The sequence below is a fragment of the Mustela erminea genome, chromosome 4 (genome assembly GCF_009829155.1).
Source record: "Mustela erminea isolate mMusErm1 chromosome 4, mMusErm1.Pri, whole genome shotgun sequence".
Lineage (NCBI taxonomy): Eukaryota > Metazoa > Chordata > Mammalia > Carnivora > Mustelidae > Mustela > Mustela erminea.
This window is the reverse complement of record NC_045617.1, coordinates 25,689,258-25,713,923: the sequence shown is the minus strand read 5'-3', so window position 1 is coordinate 25,713,923 and position 24,666 is coordinate 25,689,258. Positions and strand designations below refer to the sequence as shown.

Sequence of the window (24,666 nt, the reverse complement as noted above, 5' to 3'; positions counted from 1 at the left end):
CCCTATTTCCCTATTTATTAAATGGTTGAAAGAGGGAAGTTAGTTCTACCAAATCTGAATGTGTTTCGGTTAGCAGGAGACAGGGAAGCTGACAAGTTTTGGGGGGGGTGGGGCTGAGGGGGGGCGACGTGCTTTGGGGCTATAACTGGAGGATTAGACAGCTACATTTTATTACATTAAATGCAAAAATAATTTCGCACGATCTTTTCAGGTACCCTTTGTCTATTCTTTAAACTGTGAATCTGAGCCGAGGAACTACGAGATTTTTAGGTAATTTTTAGCTTTCCCTTAATTTAAGGAATGTGCGCCCCCTTAGAAAGCCTCAGCAGGAAGGAGGGCGGGCTGAGTATTTAGAATACAATACAGCCCGAGTAAACGTTGAGGTTAAGTGCTTTCAAAGGGAAGTAAGAAGATTCCAAGTAAATGTTGAAATTCACATGCGAAAGAGAGGAAGCTCTGGGCGGCCCGAGATCTGGGGGAAAGCCCTGGGCTGAGCTCTCGGCGCGGCTCCGGCGAGTCCAGGTGTGGCCACGCCCCCCTTCAGCAGCTGGTGGGAGTGAATCAGACGAATGGGAAATCGGCAGCAGGGAGGGGAAAGGAGCCTCCGGTCTGGTTAACACAGACTGAAAGTGCTGCGGTGACACTCAGCCCTCCAGTGCTGCGGAGAGGCAGAGCAGCGCGCGGCACCTGTCCGCCACGGAGAGCCGGGACGCGGGCGCCGGGGCGGCGGTGGAGAAGGAGGGACCGCCGAGCTGCGCGCGCCAGTCCTCGGCCCGCGGGGGGGACGCGGAGGAAATGCGGACTGTGTAGAGATGAGCGACACTTTTCTCCGATGTTGGATATTTGCTTGGAAAAGCGTGTGGGTACGACCTTGGTAAGGAACTTGAGCTTGTTTTTCACTCCGAAATTGATCAGAAATGGTGGCTGATGTGTTAGCGTAGTCGCAGGAGAACCCGGGGGTGGTTCTGCTTTAGGGCTCGTAGAACTGTCAAACATTTGTAAGACTTTTTTCCTTATGAATCATTAACCCTTTCAGTTCGACGCATAATTGTCAATTCATTGAAATTTCGGTAGGGGCTCCTGCCTACCCACCGCCGGAGGTCCACGCTCCGGGCTGGCTTCATCTTCACATTTTGCTTTATTTTAACACTTATGTGGCATCGTGACTGTACATGTTGGAACTAAATAAAAACAAGCAAGTTTGTTTCAATCGTCACTCAGGAAAGACAGCTTTGCATCTGATTTCTTTCTAAAAGAGCATCATATTTAGGGAAGAAAGAGAAGAATGTGAAAGCCCCTTGGAAGGACTTCCGCGGAGAGTTGTGTTTACATTCTAAGGAGGACACGTTCTTACGTGGAAATGATGCCCATGTTCCTACTTTTCATCAAACATTGTATGGGAAAGCGTTGCAGAAGTTGTTTACCTTTTTTTTTTTTCCCTCTCTCTCTCTCTCTTCGGAAAGCACTTTTCCTGAGTGTGTGAGGGGGGATTTGCGGGAATATCCTTATCAGTTTACAAGTGGAAGCAAGAGCCTGTCCTCTGAGTCTTCTATATTTGTTAGAACTTTAGTTACAGTAAACTGAAGCACATCAGTGACTTCTGGGAATTTGTACACTTTCAGATTTAAATGGAAAGTGCTATTTGTAGCTGAGGGCTCCTAAAGGAATTCTCTGCAGGGAATGCTATTGAACAGTTTTATGCTTTGTTTTTGCTCTTTCAATCTGGCGTGAGATGCCCACCAAAGGAAACTGCCAGGAGATTTTCCCCTTCGCCCATTTTTTCCTCCTCTTTCTCCTGTGCTCCCAAACCATTTCTGAAAAGCTGCAGCTCAGTGATGCTGGCAGGATGCAACCCTTTCAGTCTTCCATGCCAGAGGATGAAAGGGAGCGCGCGGTAGAGGGGGGGTGGCGAGTTGTTTTGAAAGTTGTTTTGCGTTGGGAGCTGGTGGGAAAGTTCAGTCTTCCCCATTTGGAAAAGGCCGGCTGGGTTCCGCTCCTGCCCCACACGCGCTTTCCATTTTTAGCTTCATTCAGAGGCAGACAGAGGTCCTTCCTCTTCCTCTCCTTGTTTGTGACACTTTTCTGAGGCAGCTTTTCCACAGCGCTGAGGGTCTGGCGGCCATGACCCCAGGAGCTCTGGGACCTAGGACTGAGCGCCCACAGCATTCTTCTGCTGTGAGAGGTAAAGCCAGGGATTGTTCCGAGGTGATCTTTCCTTCTTTCTTTTCTCCTCCCTTTTCCCCCCAGTGAGTTTGCCACAGGCTTGTCTTTCTTTCTTTTTTTTAAGAACTAAGTAAGAGTAGCATTTTAAAACCTTGCTTCTTCAAGGCGCTCTTCTTTATACGGCTTTTTGGCTCTTACTCAACTGTACCAAGCACTCTGCATCTGCTTTTAAAGTCTTCAGACTACTGTATTAGTCATAGCCTCTCGGACGGAGCCACAGGACAATGGGGATTAAAGGCCTTTTCCCTTCTCTTCCAGGCTGCCCCAAAGTGTAGCTCCAGCACTGTGAGGTTTCAAGGGTTGACGGACGGGACCATGAAAATGGACATGGAGGACGCAGATATGACTCTGTGGGCTGAGGCTGAGTTCGAAGAGAAGTGTACATATATTGTGAACGACCACCCCTGGGACTGCGGTGCCGATGGAGGGACTTCAGTTCAGGCAGAGGCATCCCTACCGAGGAATCTGCTTTTCAAGTACGCCACCAACAGCAAAGAGGTAAGCCTCTGGTTTCTTGCCGAAGAAGGTTGGCCCCTGGCGCCCAATCTCCCTACCACTGGCCTTTGCAGCCTCGTATTTCTGTGAGAATCTGTATCAGTAAATAATTGATTACTTAATTCACTTCTTTCATTGCTTTCTCTTTCCCTCAGTCTGTCCTTCTCGTTTCCTCCAGCCCTCCACTGTTCCATCCTAATTAGCAAACAGTTAAATCTTCTAGCAAGTTGACACATCTTGGCATAGCCCAGCGGCAGCCTGAGGTGGGCGAAATTGTCAGCAGCCTTCCAGAAAGCCACTGTCCACCCTGCACTCGCTGACCCTGGTCCTCCAGGTGTAGCAGAGCTTTTGAGGGAGATAACTTTCTTAGAAAAAAAGTTTTCCTTGTTGCTTTTGTCTCCTTTTGGTCATTGGCTTTCTTCTTTTTAATGAGCCAGCTTTATTAGCTGGGTTACTAAAATTGTACTCAAAACCTTGACGTGTTTATGAACCGAAGTAATGGTATAAACCAAGAAGAAGTTCGTGTAAAAGTGTCCTCTGTCCGGATGACTTCAGAGCTAACCACTGTTTATCTGCCGCAGCTCCTTTGCTCTGGCTGGGGCAGGCAAGCTGATTCCTTACTGGCCTCTGAAGTGGGTACCCTCTTTGTTGTTTCAAAGAGGCTGGAAACCCAAACTTGGAATGAGCAGAGGATTTGTGTTTACCCTTTTATATAACGATTATAGCTAGGCGTGATGTTTAGCTGTGAAATAACTTGCAGAACCACTCTTGTTTTGAGAATTCAGCTACTGCAGTGGTTCCTGCTTGTCTCTACTGCAGAGCTGAGTTGAGGGAATTGACCCTCAACAGACTTCCCACCCCCGGGACTACCATGGGTCACTGTCATTTCTGTCGCTGCCTTCACAAAAAAGTGATTCCTTGCTGTGGGAATCTATGACTGGATACTGAGAGTGTTCGCTAGAGCCCTGTCCGATCACTTTTTCTCCTCCCCCAAGGAACAGTATTTGAAGGAGTCGGGGGAGACCGTTGTTTGGAAAATACTTTGTCTCTTTCCTGTTTGTGTGTCTGAGTTCAGTGTTTTTGGTGAGGGGGAGACACAGCTGTCTAAAATTAAATAGAGCAGCTCTGCTTTGAGTTTCATTAAAGCTTAACCTTTTTTTTCCCCCTGCTGGAAGAATAGAGGCAGATTTCATAAAAACCAAAATTTAAATTGCAATTGTACATGAACGTTAACCTAAAATTTAACCCCAGAGGTCGGCCTTAATTATACCTCTTTCTGAGAGTAACACTTTTTTCCATAGAAAAGTTCATAATACGTGGCCTGTGAAATCAATGTAGGATTTGTTTGGCTATTTAAGGTTTGGCTGTGGCTTTAGAAGGTGTCGTGGGTTTTTTCCCATATCCCATTTGACCAAACAGTGGTCTGTTCCCAGGGTTCATTGGTGCTGTGTTACCCTGTCCTGCCCAGTGAAATAAAGGCCTGAACTGAAATAAAGGCCTCTCTATTCTGTGGGTCATCTTTGCCTTTTCATTCTATAATGTTCTTTCTTAACTCCCGTTTGGCACTTAGCTTGTTTTTCCATTTCCATCATTCTACTTAAAATCATAGCTAAATAAAGGAATGCCCTCAGATCATTAGTCCAAGGTTCAGAAAGATAGTCACTTACTCAAGATGTGTAGTGAGAAGCCTCCAGGACTAGGAGCAAAGTTCTTCGGACTTCCCCAGCCCGTGCTTCTTGATTATGCTACACTGGTCCCTCTTGGTGTCACTGTGGTTTTATTTATCGTCTTTATGTCTTTCAGCCCAGATCCTTTATTAAGCTTGTTTGTTTTTTGCGTGTTTTTTCCCCCCCTTTGAACATATAACTTCCTATTTCAGTATGTTCCTACAGTGCCTTGTATCCCTAAAGAGGGTCTTTCAAAACTCACCTAATAAGAGATCAGGGTCCTCCTCGTCTATTTTCCCACGTTTTATTTAACTGAAACACTTGAAAAACACATCTCCAGTTCCTAATCATAAAAGCAACCAGGAAGCCAATTCGAATGTGAATGCTGTCTTACATTCACTCTGGAATTTGTACCCGTTTTCCTGTTTCTTTCTCCTTCTTTTCTGCACTTTGGGAGAGGACAGCTCCCTTGTGGTGGGGAGAGAGGCGCAGGGAACTGAGCCACGCAGGGTGTGATACCTGACAGCCAGGTCTCCGGCAGAAGCCTTCAGGATGGATGAAATGTTTACATTGACACTATTCAGTTAGTTCTTTCAGTCCCACCAGCCATGGAAAGGGGGGAAAAAAGCCTTTCTGTAAGGGGTTTTTATCTCACTAGTTGATCTTGCCCTTCTTTATATGTTTTCATTTAAGTAACAGAAGATGTTACACTGTGAACTGTTGTGCTGACATACTTGGGGATTTTTTTTAACAAGACTATTTTTCATTATGAATTTGTGCTATGTGTCAGCACCTTTTTTTTTTTCTTTTGGTTTAAAAACAAAACATACGAACCAAATTTCTGATCTTGACCCTCATTTTTAGATTTGGTTTAGAATCATTCCGCACCTTTAATGAGCCTGTTCTTACTTCCTATTTCCAGAACTCAAACCAAATATAGACATACTATTCAAAACTTTTAAAACTTTTTTTTTTTTAAACTGATGGGTTATTCTTTTAGGGGGGATTTTCCCCTTGTCCTCCTGAAATAATCTTTTGTGAATACGTGAATACAGGCAGATCAATTTAAACAGTTATATTTTAGAAGCAGCAGTCTGTATCGAGTTTGCTTACATTCAAGAGGCGCGGTGGCTCTAAGCCTGACCTCCGAGAGTCATGTGGTGATAAACATCAGACCCATGATGGGGACTCACCGAATGCCTATTTTGACTGAAGTCCATTATTAACTCAAGCCATCTGTAAAAGGTATCTCTCCATAACATGCAATTCCCTCTTCTTCCTACTGCCTTTTATTTGTGAGACAATGTGCCAAGACATTACCATGTTTCCTTTAATATAAAGATAATCAAGGAGGAAATCTTCCAAAAACATCTCCATTCACCCCACTCCCTTTCAAAAAAAAAAAAAAGTGAATTACAAACTGAAGTCTTAGTCCACTACAGAGTTCTAGTCATTTCAATGCAAATATCCTTTTGTTCGAAATAAAATTTTAATCGAATATGTCATTTCTATGGGGTGGTGGATTTGGGGAGGGGAAGAGATAGCTAGTAATTAAAATCATCTTAATGTAATTTGGGATGAGGATGCTCAAACCACATTTAAACCTGAATAATGTTTCTGTTTAAAGTCCTCTGTGTATGTGTCCCTGTAGATTCCCTAAAGGAGGAATTGCTTTTTTAAAAAACCAAGTTCATTTTCTCCTTCATGTCAGACTTAAATTCAGCAAGCCCCATCCTAAGTTGTGAAATCTTCGTTTTGTACAATGAAAAACAAGCCCTTTTTTTTTTTTTGTCTGGAAGCCTCAGACATCAGGGTGTGTGCTGTAACTGAGCCCACTGACAGAGACGGATCTGCCCAAGTAGAGGAAGGGCTCCCTCCTAACGTAAGGCACTGCGTGGAAGGGCTTGTGGGGCGGCGAGAGAGGAGGGAGGGTCTTCTCCCAGATAGGATTGTGGGAGGCACACAGACAGCAGCCTGCCCCTAGTAATAATTCTTTAGGACCCTGGTCAGTTCCTGTGAAGTTTCCTTCTCAAGCTTCGGTGAACACTCTTAATTAGTTTTTTTAGCACTGTGAAATCCAAGGCACATACCAGATTCCTCTGTCTCATGTGCTTGCTCTGGGGATAGAATATTGTTGGCTAAGATTCACATCTGGATCTTTCTGGGGCAAGGGTGAGAATAGGACTTGGTCTTCCACTTCCCATTAAAAACAACCGTGGCTCCTATTCCCCCTCCAGTTACCTAGCCAAGCGCTGTAATCTTGCCGAGCGCTGTAATCTTAGAATTGCAGCTTATATGTCCTCTTTGACTAATGTCTCAGACATGGATTTGAGATGAAGCTATTTATCCTATACTAAAGTGCTGGGCTGGGAGTGGGAAGAGATGGTATTTAAGCTATACAATTCCTTCCAACCTTGAAATTCTATTATTTTGTGTCTCTGTGTATCCACTTTATGTGAGTTTATGTGTATAATGGAACTTGAAATAATAGGGTTCTGTGCCACTTGTAAAGATAATCTAATATTGAGGCTCTTTGGCTCTTTTTAAAAAATATTATGAAATGCTCACCACGATGTGTAGGTTCTTTTATTTGTTTGTGGCTTGAGTATTCTCATAGACATCTCTTCCACCAAAGACCCTCCTCTTCTTGTTATTCTGTCTGCTTACTTAGTTGCCTTTGTAAGGTTATAAATGGCAAGTACTGTACTATAGCTTCCTCAGTGACTTGCTTATAGTTGTTCTCAAATAGGTGCTGGGTGGTTATGTCTTCTGCAAATTCTTTTGTAAGAATAAAATTCAGGTTGATTTCTTTTTGGCCATAAGAAAATTTTGTGTGTTTTCTTAGTATAAGAGTGATAAATGAGAACTAAGAGGCCCATGGGTTTTTAAAATAAAAGAGCAATTTGGAAGGGGAAAAAAAAAAAAAACCTGACCTCAATGTAATGCTACTTGTTGGTAATCAAGCTCTGACTCCCAAGACACTGTCTGCAAGAGACTGTAATTTAAAACAAAGTTGATGAACCAGTTGAGTACCTTTCTTTAAATTACTGCTTTAAAGTGGATATGTTGAAAATATCAACTGCTAATTATTGGCTCACCAACAAATGACATTATTTGTTTTTCCTGTTTGTCATTTTAATATTATGGAATAATCACTCGAATGTGAATGCCAAATGATTTGCGTGTCACAGAAGTCAATTCCATGAATTTTTCAAATTAATTAGGTTCGGTAATGTATCATAAATAATGAAATCCTCATAAGTAAGTCTACTTAAGCTTTAGTACATCTTTTTATCTCAAGACTGCTCTGAGCTACTCTTGTCCCCAGTAGTTTTACTGCCAACAAATACCAGTAATGATGAACTGTATTGAAAGGGCACATAGATGTAAATGAAGGAAGAGGAGGATGAGATGAACATCTGCTTTTTTCAGCTCTCTGCCAGAAATTCATAAAGTACCAAAAATAACACTTTAGCTCACAACATTGTTTCAACTTGTGCTAGGTATAAGAAATTCTTTCTTTCTTTCTTTCTTTCTTTTCCTTTCTTTCCAGTCTGGGTATGCTCTATTGGCTTGCATATTAAATACTAAATTGTTAAAAAAAAAAAAAAAAAGAAATCATTGGCTGATAAAAAATATACATGAGAAAGATTGGACTGCTATAACCATGGAGGTGTGCTTATTCCATATCCATTTCAACAGGTTTTAAGGTCTTCATGAGACATGTTGATGTATCAATGTATGTCACAACCAGAATCTGAGATGCCACTGTGCACGTTTATTGATACATATATTTGGACCTGCCACAGCAGGTACACAATTACACAGGAGCCATTGGGCTTAGTAAAACCTGGAAGTAAATATTCTTTAACCTCCCCTCTTGGTCCATTTCAGTAAGGTATTCAGTAAGTAATTTGTAGGTGATTTCAGACCAAAAATAAGTAAGTAAATAAATAAAAATGGGAAAGTGACTGAATAAAAACCAATATAAAACTGTAACTGTGAAATGTTACAGAGGACTCCTTACAGAGGAGTTCTTTTGAATAGTGATGAATTGCTTCCTGATTCGTGGTTGGTGATTTTTTTTTACTCCCTTAAAGAAATTTACCATCAAGGAGGAACTGGCATAGTTAACTTGTTTCTTTAGCAGGGCCCTAGTGTGATACATCCAGTCTGAGAAGGTCATTTCCTCAGATCTTAGAACCCCAGCTCTCAGAACCCACAGCTCTCCTCAGTATAAATTTCATTTCAAAGGACGACTCTTGACCACTATTGAGTAGAAGATACTAGGGAAGAACAAAGTCACTTGAAAGATCGTTCTTCTATTAAAGAGAACTTGTAAGTTATGGAAAAGAAAAAAAAAAAAACACCTCATTTGGAATGAAAAGAATATAGTTTGTTTTTATTCTGGTTCCTTAGGTCTTTGTGGAACAACCCAAGAGCATTATTTTGGTTTCTGAGGCTAAAACTATTTTTTTTTCCCCCTCAAGCATGCTGTGTTTATGGTTTGATGGAGAAGGAGAAATAAGAAACTAGGAGCAGGCTGAAATAATTTAATCTTGACCATCTAATTCTGTAGTATCTGATTCTAAAATAAGATAAAACAGAATGGTTACCCTCTCTGATCTTCTAGTATGAAAAGTAATAGTAAAAATGAAAAAGTCACCTGAGAATAATCCTTTAGACTAGTTTAATGCTTCGTTGGGTATTTACTTATGATCTGGGAGTCTAAAAGTTGGTTTCCCCCTAAGATGAACATTGTTAAAATTATGTAGGCACCATTGATATTTGTTCTCTGTATCATCATTTTGTCATTGTTGGTTGTACTACCACTTGCCAATTCGAGTCAATAAAAACATCGGTTAATATTTTACAGTTTGAAGTAATTATTTCACATTTTATCCCCTTCAGGTTATTGGAGTGGTGAGTAAAGAATACATACCAAAGGGAACACGTTTTGGACCTCTAGTAGGTGAAATCTACACCAATGATACTGTTCCCAAGAACGCCAACAGGAAATATTTCTGGCGGGTAAGTAGAGAAAATTTTTTCAGACTCCATAAGAATTAAGGGAGGAAAAAAATGGAGCCAGAAGTGCTGGGTCATTTCCTTTTTCAACCTGTACTCAGGCTTACCACAACTATTCTAGGCCGCTGTGGACATAGGGAGTTGTAAGCAAACATGATTGAAACCAGTTAATTGTTTGGCTCTAGAAATGAGGCCCCTAGGTGACCAAGGATGGAGATATGGACTGTATATGAATGTTCATTTTTGCAATTCATTAGAGCTTTGTGATGAAAGGAAACAGTATGCTGCTTGCTTCAAGGGTAAGTTCATTTGCATTTCTCTGCAAGGAAGTAGTAATGAGTCACCAAGCCTTAGATTTCACCCCTTCTTGATTTCTTGCTGAGTTAACTTTAATTGAATGGAAGAGTAATCGTAAATGAATTAGCTTGAAAATAAATGCCGTTAAGGAAGGATGGGTAGGAGATGCCACCAGGGGAATGGAGATGACTGGGACTGGTCTTGCGTCTGCATCATAAAACTGCTGGGATTGACCGTGTGTACATTACTCCCGCGTAAGGGAGGTGCTTACAATCATGTGAGAGCTTTAAAGCCTGGCCCATACAACCTCCTTTGGAATATCAGGATTAAAAAGGACCTCAAAAATGAACTAATTAGATGGAGTTTTTGAGTAAAAGACCCAGAATTGGAAGGGAACAGGGACAAAAATTAGACTACGTTCCTTCTTCCCATAGATCTCTCTAGGATATTCACTTTTCTCAATTAGAAAACAGGAACATGCTTACTAAATTTAAAAGTAATATTTTTATGCATACATGCATAAAACATACATGATTACCAGGGAATCATTATTTGAATTTTTTAAGAATCTTAATTCTTTTAAAAAACAGCTGTAAGAAACAACCACAAAAACTGGATTATACTTATTTTGGCCAGTTTTTACCTACCATGGTTCTATCTTGGGAGAAGTATCGTTATAAAAGACTTCTATTTGGGGATCATTCAGAAGCTGTTCCATAGAAACAGGAATTTTTTTAATCCAGGAAGTTTTGTGTTTTTAGATGTTTTTTTTTCTTTTTTTTTTTTTTTTTTACTATTTTCCAAACAAGAAAGAGCACGAAGAACTGTTCTTTAAACTGTGTGCTCAGTTTTTATTTAATAATTACACATGCTTAAAATATATTTACTTTGTGACTGAAAATGAGCAAAATATCAGTGACTATATTTTTGCCTTTATTGCCAATAAAGTCTTCTCAGAAGTGAGCCACCGAAGTGTGTAAGTCTTGGAGTCAAAAGTCTGAATTAACACAACCCGGCATAAGACTTATTTAATGTATGATTATTTTTTAAAAGGCAAGAAATACCTAAGAACCTCCTATCTCTGTCCCAGTTCCCTGGTTCATTAAAGATTCACCCTAAGTAACTGCAATGCTTTCCTTGGGAGGATTTATTTGAATCAGTCTTTCACATACAAAGGATATTGTAGGAGAAAACTCCCCACATGTTGTCAAAAGCATCCTGATTTTTGCTGGCAGGAATATGAACATCTGTTGTAAGGAAAGAAAAAGTTTCATGCAAATTACAAAGTCAAAGAAGAGTAGGGATGTTCAAGTTGAGAAACCAGTGACATTTCTTGTAACTGTACTGTGAGTCAGCACATTTTTAATCTTCCTGATAATATATGGTAGTGTAGTGAGGTGAGGAGCAGTGTTCATTTGATGTATGCATTATTTTATTTTCGTGTGTGTGCACGTATGACTTCATGGCACAGTTGTTTCTGTTTTTAAATGAGGATACAGTAAACCGTAGTCCATGGAAGGCTGACTGGAATCCCACGCCCCATAGCTTTAGAAAGCAGTCTCCGCCCAGCGAAGAGTGCAGAACGATGGAACCCCATGTTCCTGGAAGTTTGCACATCAGAGTAAACAAACTTGAAAACCCCTCTTGATAGCAGAATTCACCCAGGCTTGTTCCATTTTCTCTTAACAAAACACACCGCAAAAGCTCTCACAAGCTGCTTTGATGAAGCCACATGTATTTCCCCCTTCACAATTTACAGGAAGTTACTCTTAAAAGAAAGTGATTCTGGTGTTTACTGCCTGTGTTAAAGGGACAGAGTTCCTTTTTGTTTCTGATAACGTGTGAGTGAACTACAGACGCGATTTATAGGCTATCATAGTCGGTATGTGACTAGGAACAAAGCCATACCCTGCTGTCCGGTTAGAGCCAAATTTCTGCTACGAACAGTGTCCTACTACTTGAAGACTACAAGTTGCAGATAACCAGGTATTGATTATAGATGGATAAGGAAGTTTCTTAAGTCTGAAGATGGATAAGGAAATTTCTTAAGTCTTTTTAAGTCCCTTAAAAAGAGGGAGAGAGAGAAACTTTCTGTGGAGGAGTGAGGAGTTGGTTTACAAAGTAGTTTCAGCAAGAATGAATGTTTTAATTTTTCCTATTCTTACTTCTGTCTTTTTACCGAATCAAGCCTGAGTGTGTCGGTATCACTGGGAGGGAGGGAGAATTCTTCACTATGCGTTGCCTTTAAAGGACAATAGTTTCTTCCTGTTCTTTTTTCGAAAAACACATGCCTGTGGCTCTGTGAGTTGGTGTTTTAGCCATCCACCTTACAGATAAGAGGGTTCCCTCTCCCCTCCTTCGGCTTGAAAGAGAAGTGCAAGGCTGAACATGTTTATCAAGAGGAAAAGTGACTTCTCAGTCGACTGTCAAATCCTGGCTTCTGTCCCGGTGTTCACTTTGTTATGGCAGGTGAAGTTCACCTTTGCCCCACCCAGTGTTTCCACAAAAAGGCAGGGTTCCAAGTATTCATATGAGCAAGTGTTACTTCTGGACTTGGAGGCTTGGGGGTGGAGGATGTTTGCATAGTTTAAGCCTTGGGCGGGGGTGTAGGAAACGGCAAGTACAGAGGCCATAGAAAAAGTTGAGACTCAGTTTGACGTATTCGGTTGGCTTGGTCTTCTACCCAGTGACTCAAAGCATTCAAAGTCAGCATAATCGGAACTAAAGTTAGAAGCTTCGCCCATTTGCCGTTCACGGCTGTAGCAAAAGTAATACTCTCTGGTGGTTTGATCCGTCCGAGGCAGCTCCTTAAATGAAATGTGGTGTTTCATTCTTCTGTCATTTTTCCCCCAACATGAAACGATGATAAAACTGAAATGGAAAAGGTAACTGACAAAGTGTGCCTTACCTGTTTCCGTCCTGATTTCTGCTGATTCAAGACGACTCTGGCTAAACCGATTGCATTCTTTTTCTGTGTGGGCAACAGGGAATGAGAAATCACACACGGTTCTTGCTGTGTTTCTTCTCGGAGGTGCCGGGGAAGCTTGTCATTGCTTTGGGGCTGACTTTCTTTTACACGTCTGTCTTTTTGTTTGGACAGATCTACTCCAGAGGGGAGCTTCTCCACTTCATCGATGGCTTTAATGAGGAAAAAAGCAACTGGATGCGCTATGTGAATCCGGCGCACTCTGCCCGGGAGCAGAACTTGGCTGCGTGTCAGAACGGGATGAACATCTACTTCTACACCATTAAGCCCATCCCTGCCAACCAGGAGCTTCTTGTGTGGTATTGTCGGGACTTTGCAGAGAGGCTTCACTACCCTTATCCCGGAGAGCTAACAATGATGAATCTCAGTAAGTGGATTATAGAACAAAAAATAATAATAAAAAAATTTTAAATGCCAGTAATGTCAGTTCTGCCCCTAGGAGCTAATAACATGTTGTTTAATTATACAGCTCCATGTGTGGGGCCAAGTAGGTGGCTTTAAACAAGGGATGAGGAAAAGGGGGAAAATTTTTTGTAGTCCCTGTCCCCCATTAGGAAATTTGATCATGTAAAATATTAAGAGCTATTTTGAGTGTTTAATTCAGAAAGTTACAGGAAGAAATAGATGTCTAATTCTAATCTTTCCAAAAGGGGGCAGGTGGGAGTATAAAAAGGGATTGGTCCTGACATGCCTATTATGCGAGGTATAGCCCTTGTTTGTGGGGATTTGTTGGTGCTTACAGTGTGTGTTGGAATATTGTAGAGATGCACATTTGGTTATCAATGTATGGTCTGATGTAGAACACCGCAGACTGTTTTCTAAAAAAACTCACAGCTATAATTTTAAAAATATTATTCTAAGTGGATAACTCTAAATTTTATATCTTAGTCTCCTTCTTTAAGGCAAAAACCTAATTATCTAACCTCTGGATCACTTTTACAGTAGCCACCTAACACTTTGTTTTAAAAAATCTCAGTTCCTTAGGTTTATAGGCTTTTACTTTTTTATTTGGTTGAAGTTACTGCCATAACCCCTCTGCAAAAGGCTACCTCATTTTAGTCATTCTCAAGTGATCTCTAGGAACAATTTAAGAATGACCATAAAACTCCAGTCTGTTGTAATTATGGTTCCATGTTCTCGGTTAGACTGCTACATTTTAAGGAAGTTTTTAACAGTAGGTCCTTTTGATGTAAAAGTTTTGGCATCTAAATTTTGAAATTTTTGTAACTTTTTGTTTTGATATGATTTCAAACTTGAGGAAAAGTTGCAAAAGTAGTACAAAGAATTCCCAGGTACCTCTTACCCAGATTCACCAATTGTTGATAATGCAGGCTTAATTGTTTCATCTGACAGCTCAGTTGCTTTAGTTCACATTTCTACCTTTGAAACATTTGGAATGGATGTTAATTTTAACATAGATTAGGATTTTGACTTCAACTTTAGGACCAGTTCACAAACCCATTACCTGTCCTGGTCAGGCTAAGCAACTCTGTAGCTAGTTGGTGTTCATCCCACACTGTCTAGTTTACTTGATCTCCCTACCATCTCAATACTGTATTTGCAGTTTTCTGAAAAGCTGGGACTATGAAAGCTTATGAATCTCCCTCTCAGGATCACCTTTCAAGTTTGCATTCATGGTCCTCTCACACACATACACACATCACACTCAGTGCACCCTTGAACTTTAGGAAGAGGTCTTGGAATCACTGGAAACAAGCTGGCTACTAACATGAACATGAGGGGTGAGTCAGGTCTTGAAAAAGGAGTCAGTTCTTTCCCCTCATATCTCTTCTGAGCTCCCAAGAGTCTGTGGTATTGCTGAGTACCCCAGGAGCCATTCAGCTGTTTTGGCATTTGCATGTGCCAGACCAGCCGTGCCAGGCCCATGGTAAAAGACAGCTTATAGTCTAGCAGAGCCTCTCAGAGGAAGATGTGCTGCTTCCTCCTGACTTTCTCAGCATGGCAAGTCACTTCTTGAGGGTCTCCTTACACTCCTTGAGCTTTATCATTCATGAATTCAGAGAAAGACTTTGGTTGGTTTTGGTTGGTTTTTTTTTTTTTTTCAAACAGTAACTCCATTTGAAGTGACCCACCCCACTGACTTTGCACCAACCACAAAGAAGCTTTTTTACCTACATCCTTCACCGAATGCGGTTTCAAAGGCCCTGCGTTTTTATTCCCCGATAGAAAGGCTTTACACAACATTTAAGATTCAAGTGCTTATTCTCTGTGTTCAGAGCAATTTCCATGAATATTGTGGAAATGACACTTTTGTTCCCACCAAAGTCCCTTTATATTTATGCAGAATTTTTTTCTAAATGGCGGCTTAACATTTTCAGGGACGCTTTCCTTGTCCAGTATTCATAGTAAAGAAGGAGAGTGAACAAATAACCAGTCACATTAAAAGCCAAGACTCCCCATGCTGATTGTGAAACCAGTTGTCTTAGGTGTGGTAACTGCTGATTGAACCTCTGATCAGGAAAATTTCCACTCTTTCATCAGGCCTAATAGGTAGATTGTGTCTTCAAATGAGTTGTGTTGGGTTTCCGTGCTCCCAGCACAATAGAGGTTTGTGCCAGAGTCTTGGTGAGGACTTTAAATGGCAATGATGGTCAAACTGGTAGAATTTTGAGAAGAGATTAGAATTAAACTGAGGCCAAAAAAAATAGAAAGAAAAAATAGTAAGTAGCCAGCAATCACAAATTGGCATTTTTTTTAAAAAAAAAAAAAAGAAGAAAAAGAAAAGGAGTAGAAACTATTAAATTTAACTCTTACCCCTCCCAGGTTTTTTGGTATTTTTTCCTATGTATCTAACCAACCCATCTAGAAAACAGTTGACCAAATTATAGACTTCTAAATGTTAATCTGCTTTCTCAGTTTCAGTTGAAAACAGACTTTGTTTTGCCTACTGCAGAACTTCTAGGTTCTTTCTTGTAGTCTTGGGGGTTCTTATTATAGATCGAAAATGTGAGTCGGCATAATTAAGCCATTCAGAGCCTTCAGAAGCAGTTCACTCTTGAAATGACTCCGTCCGCCTACAGCCATTTAAGATTTAAGAACAAAAACAGATCTTGATTTTCTTCTTCATGTTAACTCAAGCTGCTGCTGAGTGGGAGAGTCAGAAATGACACCAGCTCTACTGATTACTCAGCTGCTGAAGGATGATTTTTTAAAATGTACCTTCACATAGATTCCATGACTTCCACCTTAGAACATCTTAGGGAGCTAACATTTCCTTCTGGATATTGTTTTGGAGGAAAATAGAATTTTTTTTTTTTCTATGGAGGCATAAGAGACCAAACGTGGATTGTGAATTTACTATGTGCTGGGCCCTGTGCTAAGAATTTTGCATGGAAAATTACAGATTCTGACTTTCGTGTTTGGTGGCCCAGTCATTAGCTTTGTTTTCAGTTTAATAACTGAATTATTAAGGTACCTAGTGAGAACACCTAACTAAATAGGAGGGACAGGGCTGCTGATGGACACTCGTTTCTTGCTTATGGTTTCAATCTGTTGAACTTCAGAACCAAGAGAGTATTGAAGCCACTGGAAAAATTATGAGACTGGGGTATAATTTGCCACTTGAAAATGGTGAAGTTTCTGTACGTTTTATGAGGGTGCCGTCTTTTTTTTAATGTGGGCCTATACGGGTGTCTCCAGATTGTTCTTTTTCACCTCCATAAAATTCCTTCCTGTGACTGGGAGATGCCTCGCCTATCAGTTTCCCAACTTAGCTGTCTCTCTTCCTTTACCATTTCAGCTTTAAAAAACAAAAGTGACAATTTGAACTTCCTGCCTGCTGGGCCTCACTGAAAGACTGATATTGACGCGATAAGGGGTTATTTATTTTGGTTTAGTGGCTTCAGAAATCCCTCTCCCTCAACAAGCTTTCCATCACTGCTCCCATCAGCATCTTCCCTGATAGTGTCTTGGCTGTGTTTATTCTGGGGCTGCTGGCTCACCCGGGAGTAACTGATAACAGCTAGCAGGAGATAACATTCTCCGAGGGCCTCTCAAACTGGAATCGAATCCCTCAAGCCTGACAGTCCAGAGAATGGATTTGAAGAGCTCAGAATCTGGACTTCCACAGACTTCATTTCTAGACCTATCAGATATCAAGCCTGGAGTGCTTTCTGAGTGAAATCAAGCGGAATTTTTTTTTTTTTTTGAGACCGTGAATGATACTTTTACAGATGCTTCAGCACGGTCCCCACCGTGTCCCCTTCCGATACCAAGGCCAAAGTTCCCCTGCCTCCCAAGGCATCCACACACATGGCCGGTTCATGCCTTCAACCTACTCCTCCTTGTGGGCAGCTGTTCAGTTGGAGCGATTGCCCTCTGATAACCAGAGCGCCAGCGAAGCAGCATCTGTTTTACTTTTGATTTCCAGGGAAGGCTGAGCTGGGAGTTTTTGGTGTTCCCTGCTCTGACTGGTGTTTTCCCAAAGGCATCGTTTGTTTCGTGTGTTTGGAGGGGCAGGGCTGGTGATGGCCTGCAGAGTCTGGAACTGTCCTCATTGCTGCTGTTCCTAAATAGTGTATTTATCGAGTAATAATACAGAATAAATGCTTTCATCTTAGCTGCCTGTTTTCTTTGGTGCTCTAAGTAATTGAACTGGCTCGGGAAGTGCCTGTTGTGGTTTGGCAGAGATGAGTATGTCACGCCTTGTGATTCCAGGGGACAGCATTGCTGGGAGCCTGGTTAGACCAGACAGAACCTTGGTGCCATTCTTGTGTTGTCAGCAACTTGAGGGGAAGGGGTGGCATCCACATTGCTAATCTATTTGGCACAGGCAGTTTGAACAGGGTTTTATCAAATTCGTATTAAACAAGAATCAAGGCGAAAACTGATGACTGCTTGTTACTTGAAATGAGTCTTAATCTTTCACATCTAGTTCGCAGGGTGTGCTGATTTCCTTTCCGTACACTGTGAACATCAGAATGACTTTTATTAACCTCTGACACCCCCACACCAGGATTTTTCCACCCCATTTTAATGGAAGCTCTCCCGTTCTACCTTGAACAGCACTTTTCCATCATACGGTTTTTTACAAATAATCCAGACAGACAGTCCCCTTCATTCGAGATGTTGTCACTGTCCCCGTTTTGCCCAGAAGGAAATGGAGCGGTGCGTGTGAGCGAGTGGCCCCCGAGCCCTCTAGAATGAGAGAGGGCGTTGAGAAGCCAGGTGTGTCTCGCTTGTGGCCAGCTGGCGCTCAGGTTTTCTCAAGGAGAGAGCAGCTTTGGCATTTTCACTTTAGTTCTCTATAACCCTTTGAGTAACCGACCCGTCTTTATTTCAGCACAAACCCAGAGCCATCCAAAGCAGCCCAGCACTGAGAAAAATGAACTGTGCCCCAAGAGCGTTCCAAAGAGAGAGTACAGCGTGAAAGAAATCCTGAAATTGGACTCCAACCCCTCCAAGGGAAAGGACTGCTACCGTTCCAACATTTCACCCTTCTCTTCAGAAAAGGAGGCGGACGACTTCCGAAAAAACGGGAGCCCCGAAATGCCCTTCTACCCTCGGGTTGTCTACCCCATCCGGGCCCCTCTGCCGGAGGACTTTTTGAAAGCCTATGGGATGGAGAGGCCGACCTACATCACTCAGTCTCCCATCCCGTCCTCCGCGACCCCGAGCCCCTCGGCGAGAAGCAGCCCCGACCAAAGCCTCAAAAGCTGCAGCCCGCACAGCAGCCCGGGGAACACGGTGTCGCCCCTGGCGCCCTGCCCTCCAGACCACCGAGACTCGTACGCCTACTTGAACGCCCCTTACGGCCCCGAAGGCTTGGGCTCCTACCCGGGGTACGCACCGGCCCCGCACCTGCCCCCGGCCTTCATCCCCTCCTACAACGCCCACTACCCCAAGTTCCTTCTGCCCCCCTACGGCGTGAATTGCAACGGCCTGGGCACCGTGGGCAACATGGGCGGCGTGGGCAACCTGAGCCTCTTCCCCAGGCTGTACCCCGTCTACGGCAGCCTCCTGGGCGGTGGCGGCCTGCCGCACCCCCTGCTCAGCCCGGCCTCCCTGCCCAGCTCGCTGCCCTCGGACGGGGCCCGCAGGCCGCTGCAGCCCGACCACGCGCGCGAGGTGCTCGTCCCGGCGCCGCACAGTGCCTTCTCCCTCCCCGGGGCGGCCGCCAGCATGAAGGACAGGGCGAGCAGCCCCACCAGCGGGTCGCCCACAGCCGGCACGGCCGCCTCGGCGGAGCACGTGGTGCAGCCCAAAGCTACCTCAGCGGCGCTGGCGGCCCCCGGCAGTGACGAAGCCATGAATCTCATTAAAAACAAAAGAAACATGACAGGCTACAAGACCCTGCCCTACCCCCTGAAGAAGCAGAACGGCAAGATAAAGTATGAATGCAACGTTTGCGCCAAGACCTTTGGCCAACTCTCAAACCTGAAGGTAGGCCACGCAGGGAGCATGGGGGCAGCAGTCGGCCCGCGCGCCCCCGGGGCCTCACTACGCCTGCGCGCCGGGGCCGCCCTGTGCGCCTGCGCCGCCCTGTGCGCCTGCGCGCCTGCATGTGGCTCGCTCTGCGCAAGTGCTAAGGCGCTTTAGCGACAAGTGCGACGGGCGGAAATAGTGGATTAGGGGTGGCGGGGTTTCTTTGGCCATTTCTGGCTCTGTGACTTCGGACTAATTACTTCTCTGCTGCGTTTCTTCTGAATGATGAAAATGCGGTGTTTGGGCTAGAAGATCAGCTCCTTTGGCTCAAACAAAATGAAGCGTTCTGAAAACGCTGGGGCTGTGTCTGTTCGGGTTAAGCTCTCACGTGATGGTTTTCCTAAAGTGTCTGCATCATAAATGCCTGAGTCCTTGAGCAGAAATGGGAGGTCTTCCCACCGACCGAGAGCAGGGCTAACGCACGTGGCTTCTTTCCAGGTTCACCTCAGAGTGCACAGCGGAGAACGGCCTTTCAAATGCCAGACTTGCAACAAGGGCTTTACTCAGCTTGCCCACCTGCAGAAACACTACCTGGTACACACGGGAGAGAAGCCACATGAATGCCAGGTGGGCAGTGATTTCCGGTAGAAATTTTCACCTTTATACAGAATGTGTCAGGAGCGGTCTCCCTGTGTCCTATAGCCCCGTAGTTTAAAGCAGCACAAGAATTCTGCCTGGCCACGTCTCATAACCCTGTACCTGCTGAGGAGCAGAGGTGATGATACAGCCGGCTTCCAGTGGGTGGAAGATGGAAGGGGGAAGTAAACACCTCGCGTGCAGTGCCCACATCTCCCTGTTTGCTTAATGCCATGCCATAGGTGCCACGGGAAGGCTTCTCCACTCACAGGTTGCTGGGCGTTGGTATGTAAGCGGGCCCTTCCCACCGGCAGCTCTTAATCTTCTGGTCTTCCCGCCTCCCGTCTCTGCCCTCTTCCCCACACTGTAGGTTTGCCACAAGCGATTTAGCAGCACCAGCAATCTCAAGACCCACCTGCGACTCCACTCTGGAGAGAAACCTTACCAGTGCAAGGTGTGCCCTGCCAAGTTCACCCAGTTTGTGCACCTGAAACTCCACAAGCGCCTACACACCCGGGAGCGGCCCCACAAGTGTGCCCATTGCCACAAGAGCTACATCCATCTCTGCAGCCTCAAGGTCCACCTGAAGGGGAACTGTCCTGTGGCCCCAGCCACGGGGATGCCTTTGGAGGATCTGACCCGGATCAATGAAGAAATCGAGAAGTTTGACATCAGCGACAATGCCGACCGGCTCGAGGACATGGAGGACAACATCGATGTGACCTCTGTGGTGGAGAAAGAAATTCTGGCTGTGGTCAGAAAAGAGAAAGAAGAAACTGGCCTGAAAGTGTCTTTGCAAAGAAACATGGGGAATGGACTCCTCTCAGGGTGTAGCCTTTATGAGTCATCAGACCCATCCCTCATGAAGTTGGCTCACAGCAACCCACTACCTCTGGGGCCTGTAAAGGTCAAACAGGAAACAGTTGAACCAATGGATCCTTAAGATTTTCAGAAAACAAAAAGTGTTTTGTTTTGTTTCTTAACTTATGACTTGGCAAGTCAGGGTGCCTGTAACAAATGCTTGTACATAATTCCAGTTCTGCGAAGCTCTCCTGACGGTAGATGGTTTCCCCTCACCTGTCTGGAATTAAAGAAGGAACTCCAAAGTTACTGAAATCTCAGGGCATAAATGAGACAAAGACAATATATATATACATATTATATATACTTATTTACACCCCCATCTATATATTTGAACCTGTGTATTTTGAATATTTGTGTGGATATGTTTGCATAGCCTTCCCATTGCTAAGACTATTGCCTAGCCATAATTATTTTTTCAATGGTAATCCTTCATAATTTATTATACAATTTATCATTCAAAAAGCAATAATTAAAAAAGTTTACAATGACTGGAAAAATTCCTTGTAATTTGAGTTATAAATGTTATATTTTTGTCTTGTGGCTATTCTTTGTAGATAGTTTCTGCACATCTGTCTAAGTACCTATGATTTAGTAAACAAATACATTACTTCAGTTGACCTCCCTCTATAATAATGGTTTGAAAATGCGGTTTGGTTTTGCCAAAGTTAGACAGTTGATGTGTTAACTCATAAGATCTCACTTGAACAGCATTGTATACCATGGGGGGAATGTGTGCAGAATTACCCAATAATAACTTCAGTAGAAGAAGCAAGAAAGGGAATCTTGTATGTTTGTGTAGATAGTTCAGATTCTTTTCCCCCTAGCCACAGATTTACCAGAAAGGAGATAAGAAGGCTTTACTAACTTGTCTTCCTCTCCAAAAAGCAGGGTCATCCCACCCCCAAAGTCACATGGCCATTCAGAGTGGTCACGTGACCTTTGCATACCAGTGTATTATCTGAAAATGTGAATGAGACAAACTGCCATGTTTAAAACCGCCGCAAAATGTTCCCAAAGCACAGGTGGTTTTGTATGTGTGAGGTTTGGGGGTTTGAGTCTGGGTGTTGTTTTTGTTATTGGGGTTTTTTGTTGTTGTTGTTATGTCAAAAATTGCACAAACATGGTGCTCTACCAGGAAGGATTTGAGGTAGATAGGCTCAGGCCACACTTTAAAAACAAAACAAAACAAACAAACAAAAAAATGAAAAACGGGTATTCTTGTCTTAGGGTAAGAGCAGGCAATGCACATTCCTATCCCCAACACATCAATTGTATTTTGTTCTGTAAAACTCAGATTTTCCTCAGTATTTGTGTTTTTACATTTTATGGTTAATTTAATTAAAGATGAAAGGGCATTGCAAAGCTGTTCAACAACAATTACCTCATTGAGTGTGTCCAGTAGTGCAGGAAGTGATGTCTTATGCAGTGATTTGCTACTCTGCAGGAGAAACCAAGTGTGCTCCAGAAAGGACAGAATGTGTGCCATTCTGTCTTTTACTCTGCTAAGCCCAAAGATTACATGTCAGCATTCAAGGTGTAGCAAAGAATGATGTATATTTATAAATCTATTTATACCACTATACCATGTGTATATATAATATATTTATAACCACTTAAATTGTGAGCCAAACCATGTAAAAGAACCTACTTTTCCTAAGGGCAAAAAGAAAAATCCTTTCTGAGGCTTTGCTTAACACTTGAGGACCTCATCATCAGAGACATTGGTGAGCTTGGGCACCTCCTTGCTATTGTACGAGACCCCAAAACCTTGGTGCAAAGCTGGAGACTGCATAACAACCAGGGAGAGAGAGATGCATCATCTTTCACCAGTAAGGGCAATCTAAGATGGCTTTATTTTTGTTACGTGGTCACACCCAAGTCATGGAAATAAAGTCCCATCACACCCTTTACCACTATTAATTTTCTCTCTCTTTCTCTCCTTCTTTCTCACTAACTGATGCATCACTTATCAGTCTGGTTTCTACATTCAACCTTTTATTGATGGCAACTATGTCAGCCTGCAGTAAAGAACGAACTTAGGAGAATCCAGAGAAACCTCAGAGCCTTACTGATCTGTTCCTCTAAGTGGCAAAACTGACGATTTTTTATGGATCAGTGCTGGGCCAATGCAGTCCTTAATTGTAGGTAAACCAAAGCATCGCACACTGACATTGACACCAAACATTAACGGTCTGCTTACTTGTTCTTTTCTTTCTCTTTTGTACTTTCTTATTTGTGGGAATTTTTACCAAGACCCGCGTGGCTCGAGACACGCTTCTCTTTGCCTTTTGACCTTCCCTTGTAGGCCTCTTACATGTGAATGTGGAGCCCACAATCAACAGTGGTTTTATTTTTTTCCTCTAATCAAAGTTAAAACTGACCAAAGTTATTGGCTTTTTACTTTGCTAGAACAACAGATTATCTTATGTTTACGTACTGGTTTACATTGTTATTTATGTGCAAATTGTCAAAATGTAAATTAAATATAAATGTTCATGCTTTACCAATGCTTGTCTAGTGTCTTCAGTGAGGGGCCAGTGAAGTGACATCTTCTTAGGGAACAATTTTGAACTTGACAGTGTTTGCCTCTCTTCGGCCCCACCCACGCTCCCTAGCAGCAGTGAGTCCCTCATCCCCCACTTCCATCGGGGACCACTCGTGTGAGTGATCTGAAGTGTTGATCTCTTTTCTCTCATAAGTGACCAGTTTAAGATTTTTCAATTATGAGCTATAGAAGTGTTCTCTAAGGAAAGCGTTTCAAACTTTAGTAATGGATTTTGTCTGTCTCTTTTACTCTCTTGATGGGGTTTGGGTGGTGAGGTAGGGAAGACTCGGATCCCTAGCCTTCCTAGCCTCAGGACAGCATGTATGTGGTGTATGTGTGTATGTGTGTAGACCCAACTGACTCAGGGGTAAGGGACATTGAGGAAAACTGGGTTGAGGAACAATACTTTGCCCAGTGAGGACAACGTTTTTGCCTCAGTAGTTAACACTGACTGTGCCATAGGGAATAAGTTCTAATGTGCTTTTGCAGTCTTCCTGTTCTACATCCCACGGTATTTTTTTCCCTTTACATCTTAGCTCAGAAAGTAGATCTGCCACTTGTTCATTTAAAATGAATTTCAAGACTTCTTTTGTTTTACCAGAAGCTGGGCATTGTTAGGATGAAACCCAGAGACATGCTGGTATGGCCATGCAGTCCCAACAGTCACATGGTGGGAAAGGGTTTATTTGCTTGTCCGTGGAGGATCCAGAAACTAACCTGTCTCCAGGCAAAAATAAATTTGAGTCTCATTTGGTAGATATGAACAGGAGATGCTTTTCAAAAACTGTTAGTGCCCTCAATGAAAAAAATTTAAAAGTCCCTTGCAAATAATGTTTGTGCTTGCCATGTCCTCCATTACCAAGTTCGTTCCATGTCCATGCTAGCCGCATGTTAGGAATAATGCTCCTTACATTTGGATACTCGAAACTGCCTGATATATTTTTTTCATGTGTCTTCTTTATATTCACATCTGTGCCAAGAATTTGAAATGCTGCCAACATGTAACTGTGGAGTTAAGAAAACCAGAACCCTATTGTCATAAATGTGCCAAATGGTGCTGGTTTCACTACTAAATTCTACAGAACCATTGTGGTAATAATTTTTCAAAACAAAGCCCAGTAAGATTCAGAGTGTAACCGTTACTACCATAAATCATAGCTCTTTACTTGGCAAAGCATGCCTCTTTTTTCTTGAGAGTTATGTATCTTGGGAACTCTTGTGGACTTAGCCGCTTAATGAAACATTACATGAAAAGATAATATTCACTAGGAGCTCAAGTCTACCCAGCTGACATCCACAGAGTTGGATCAAGGCTTCATGCAGCTGTTTTCAGGGCAAGGCAAGACTGAAGAAATAATCTTTTTCTGAGTCTTAACCTTAAAATAAAAGCTCTGTTCTGAAATAACAGAATATATGGTTCCATGGGAGTATATGGGCACATTTCTGGATTATTTCTTCCCTTGAGGGACAGGAAATCCATTTAGGACCCGTAAGTTTGTATGAGCGAGCTCATTCCTATCTCCGTGTGTGTGTGTGTGTGT

At 42.8% G+C, this 24,666-nt stretch overlaps 1 protein-coding gene across 6 annotated transcripts; it reads left to right on the top strand.

The window, feature by feature from the left end:
- The first annotated feature begins 445 nt into the window (after positions 1-445).
- PRDM1 (PR/SET domain 1) lies at positions 446-23,083 on the top strand. Of its 6 annotated transcripts, none has more exons than XM_032338927.1 (7): positions 446-874; positions 2,482-2,721; positions 9,297-9,416; positions 12,811-13,063; positions 17,999-19,098; positions 19,579-19,724; positions 20,087-20,297. In XM_032338927.1, the coding sequence occupies exons 1-7, from the start codon at positions 833-835 to the stop codon at positions 20,205-20,207; spliced, it is 2,022 nt and encodes a 673-aa protein (XP_032194818.1). In that variant the 5' UTR covers positions 446-832; the 3' UTR covers positions 20,208-20,297. The 6 variants fall into 6 exon arrangements, with proteins under 6 accessions (XP_032194818.1, XP_032194814.1, XP_032194816.1 ...); XM_032338923.1 differs by having other exon boundaries at positions 454-874; positions 19,579-19,707; positions 20,087-23,083; XM_032338925.1 differs by lacking the exon at positions 446-874 and adding an exon at positions 921-1,394 and having other exon boundaries at positions 19,579-19,707; positions 20,087-23,083.
- The last annotated feature ends 1,583 nt before the right edge of the window (positions 23,084-24,666 follow it).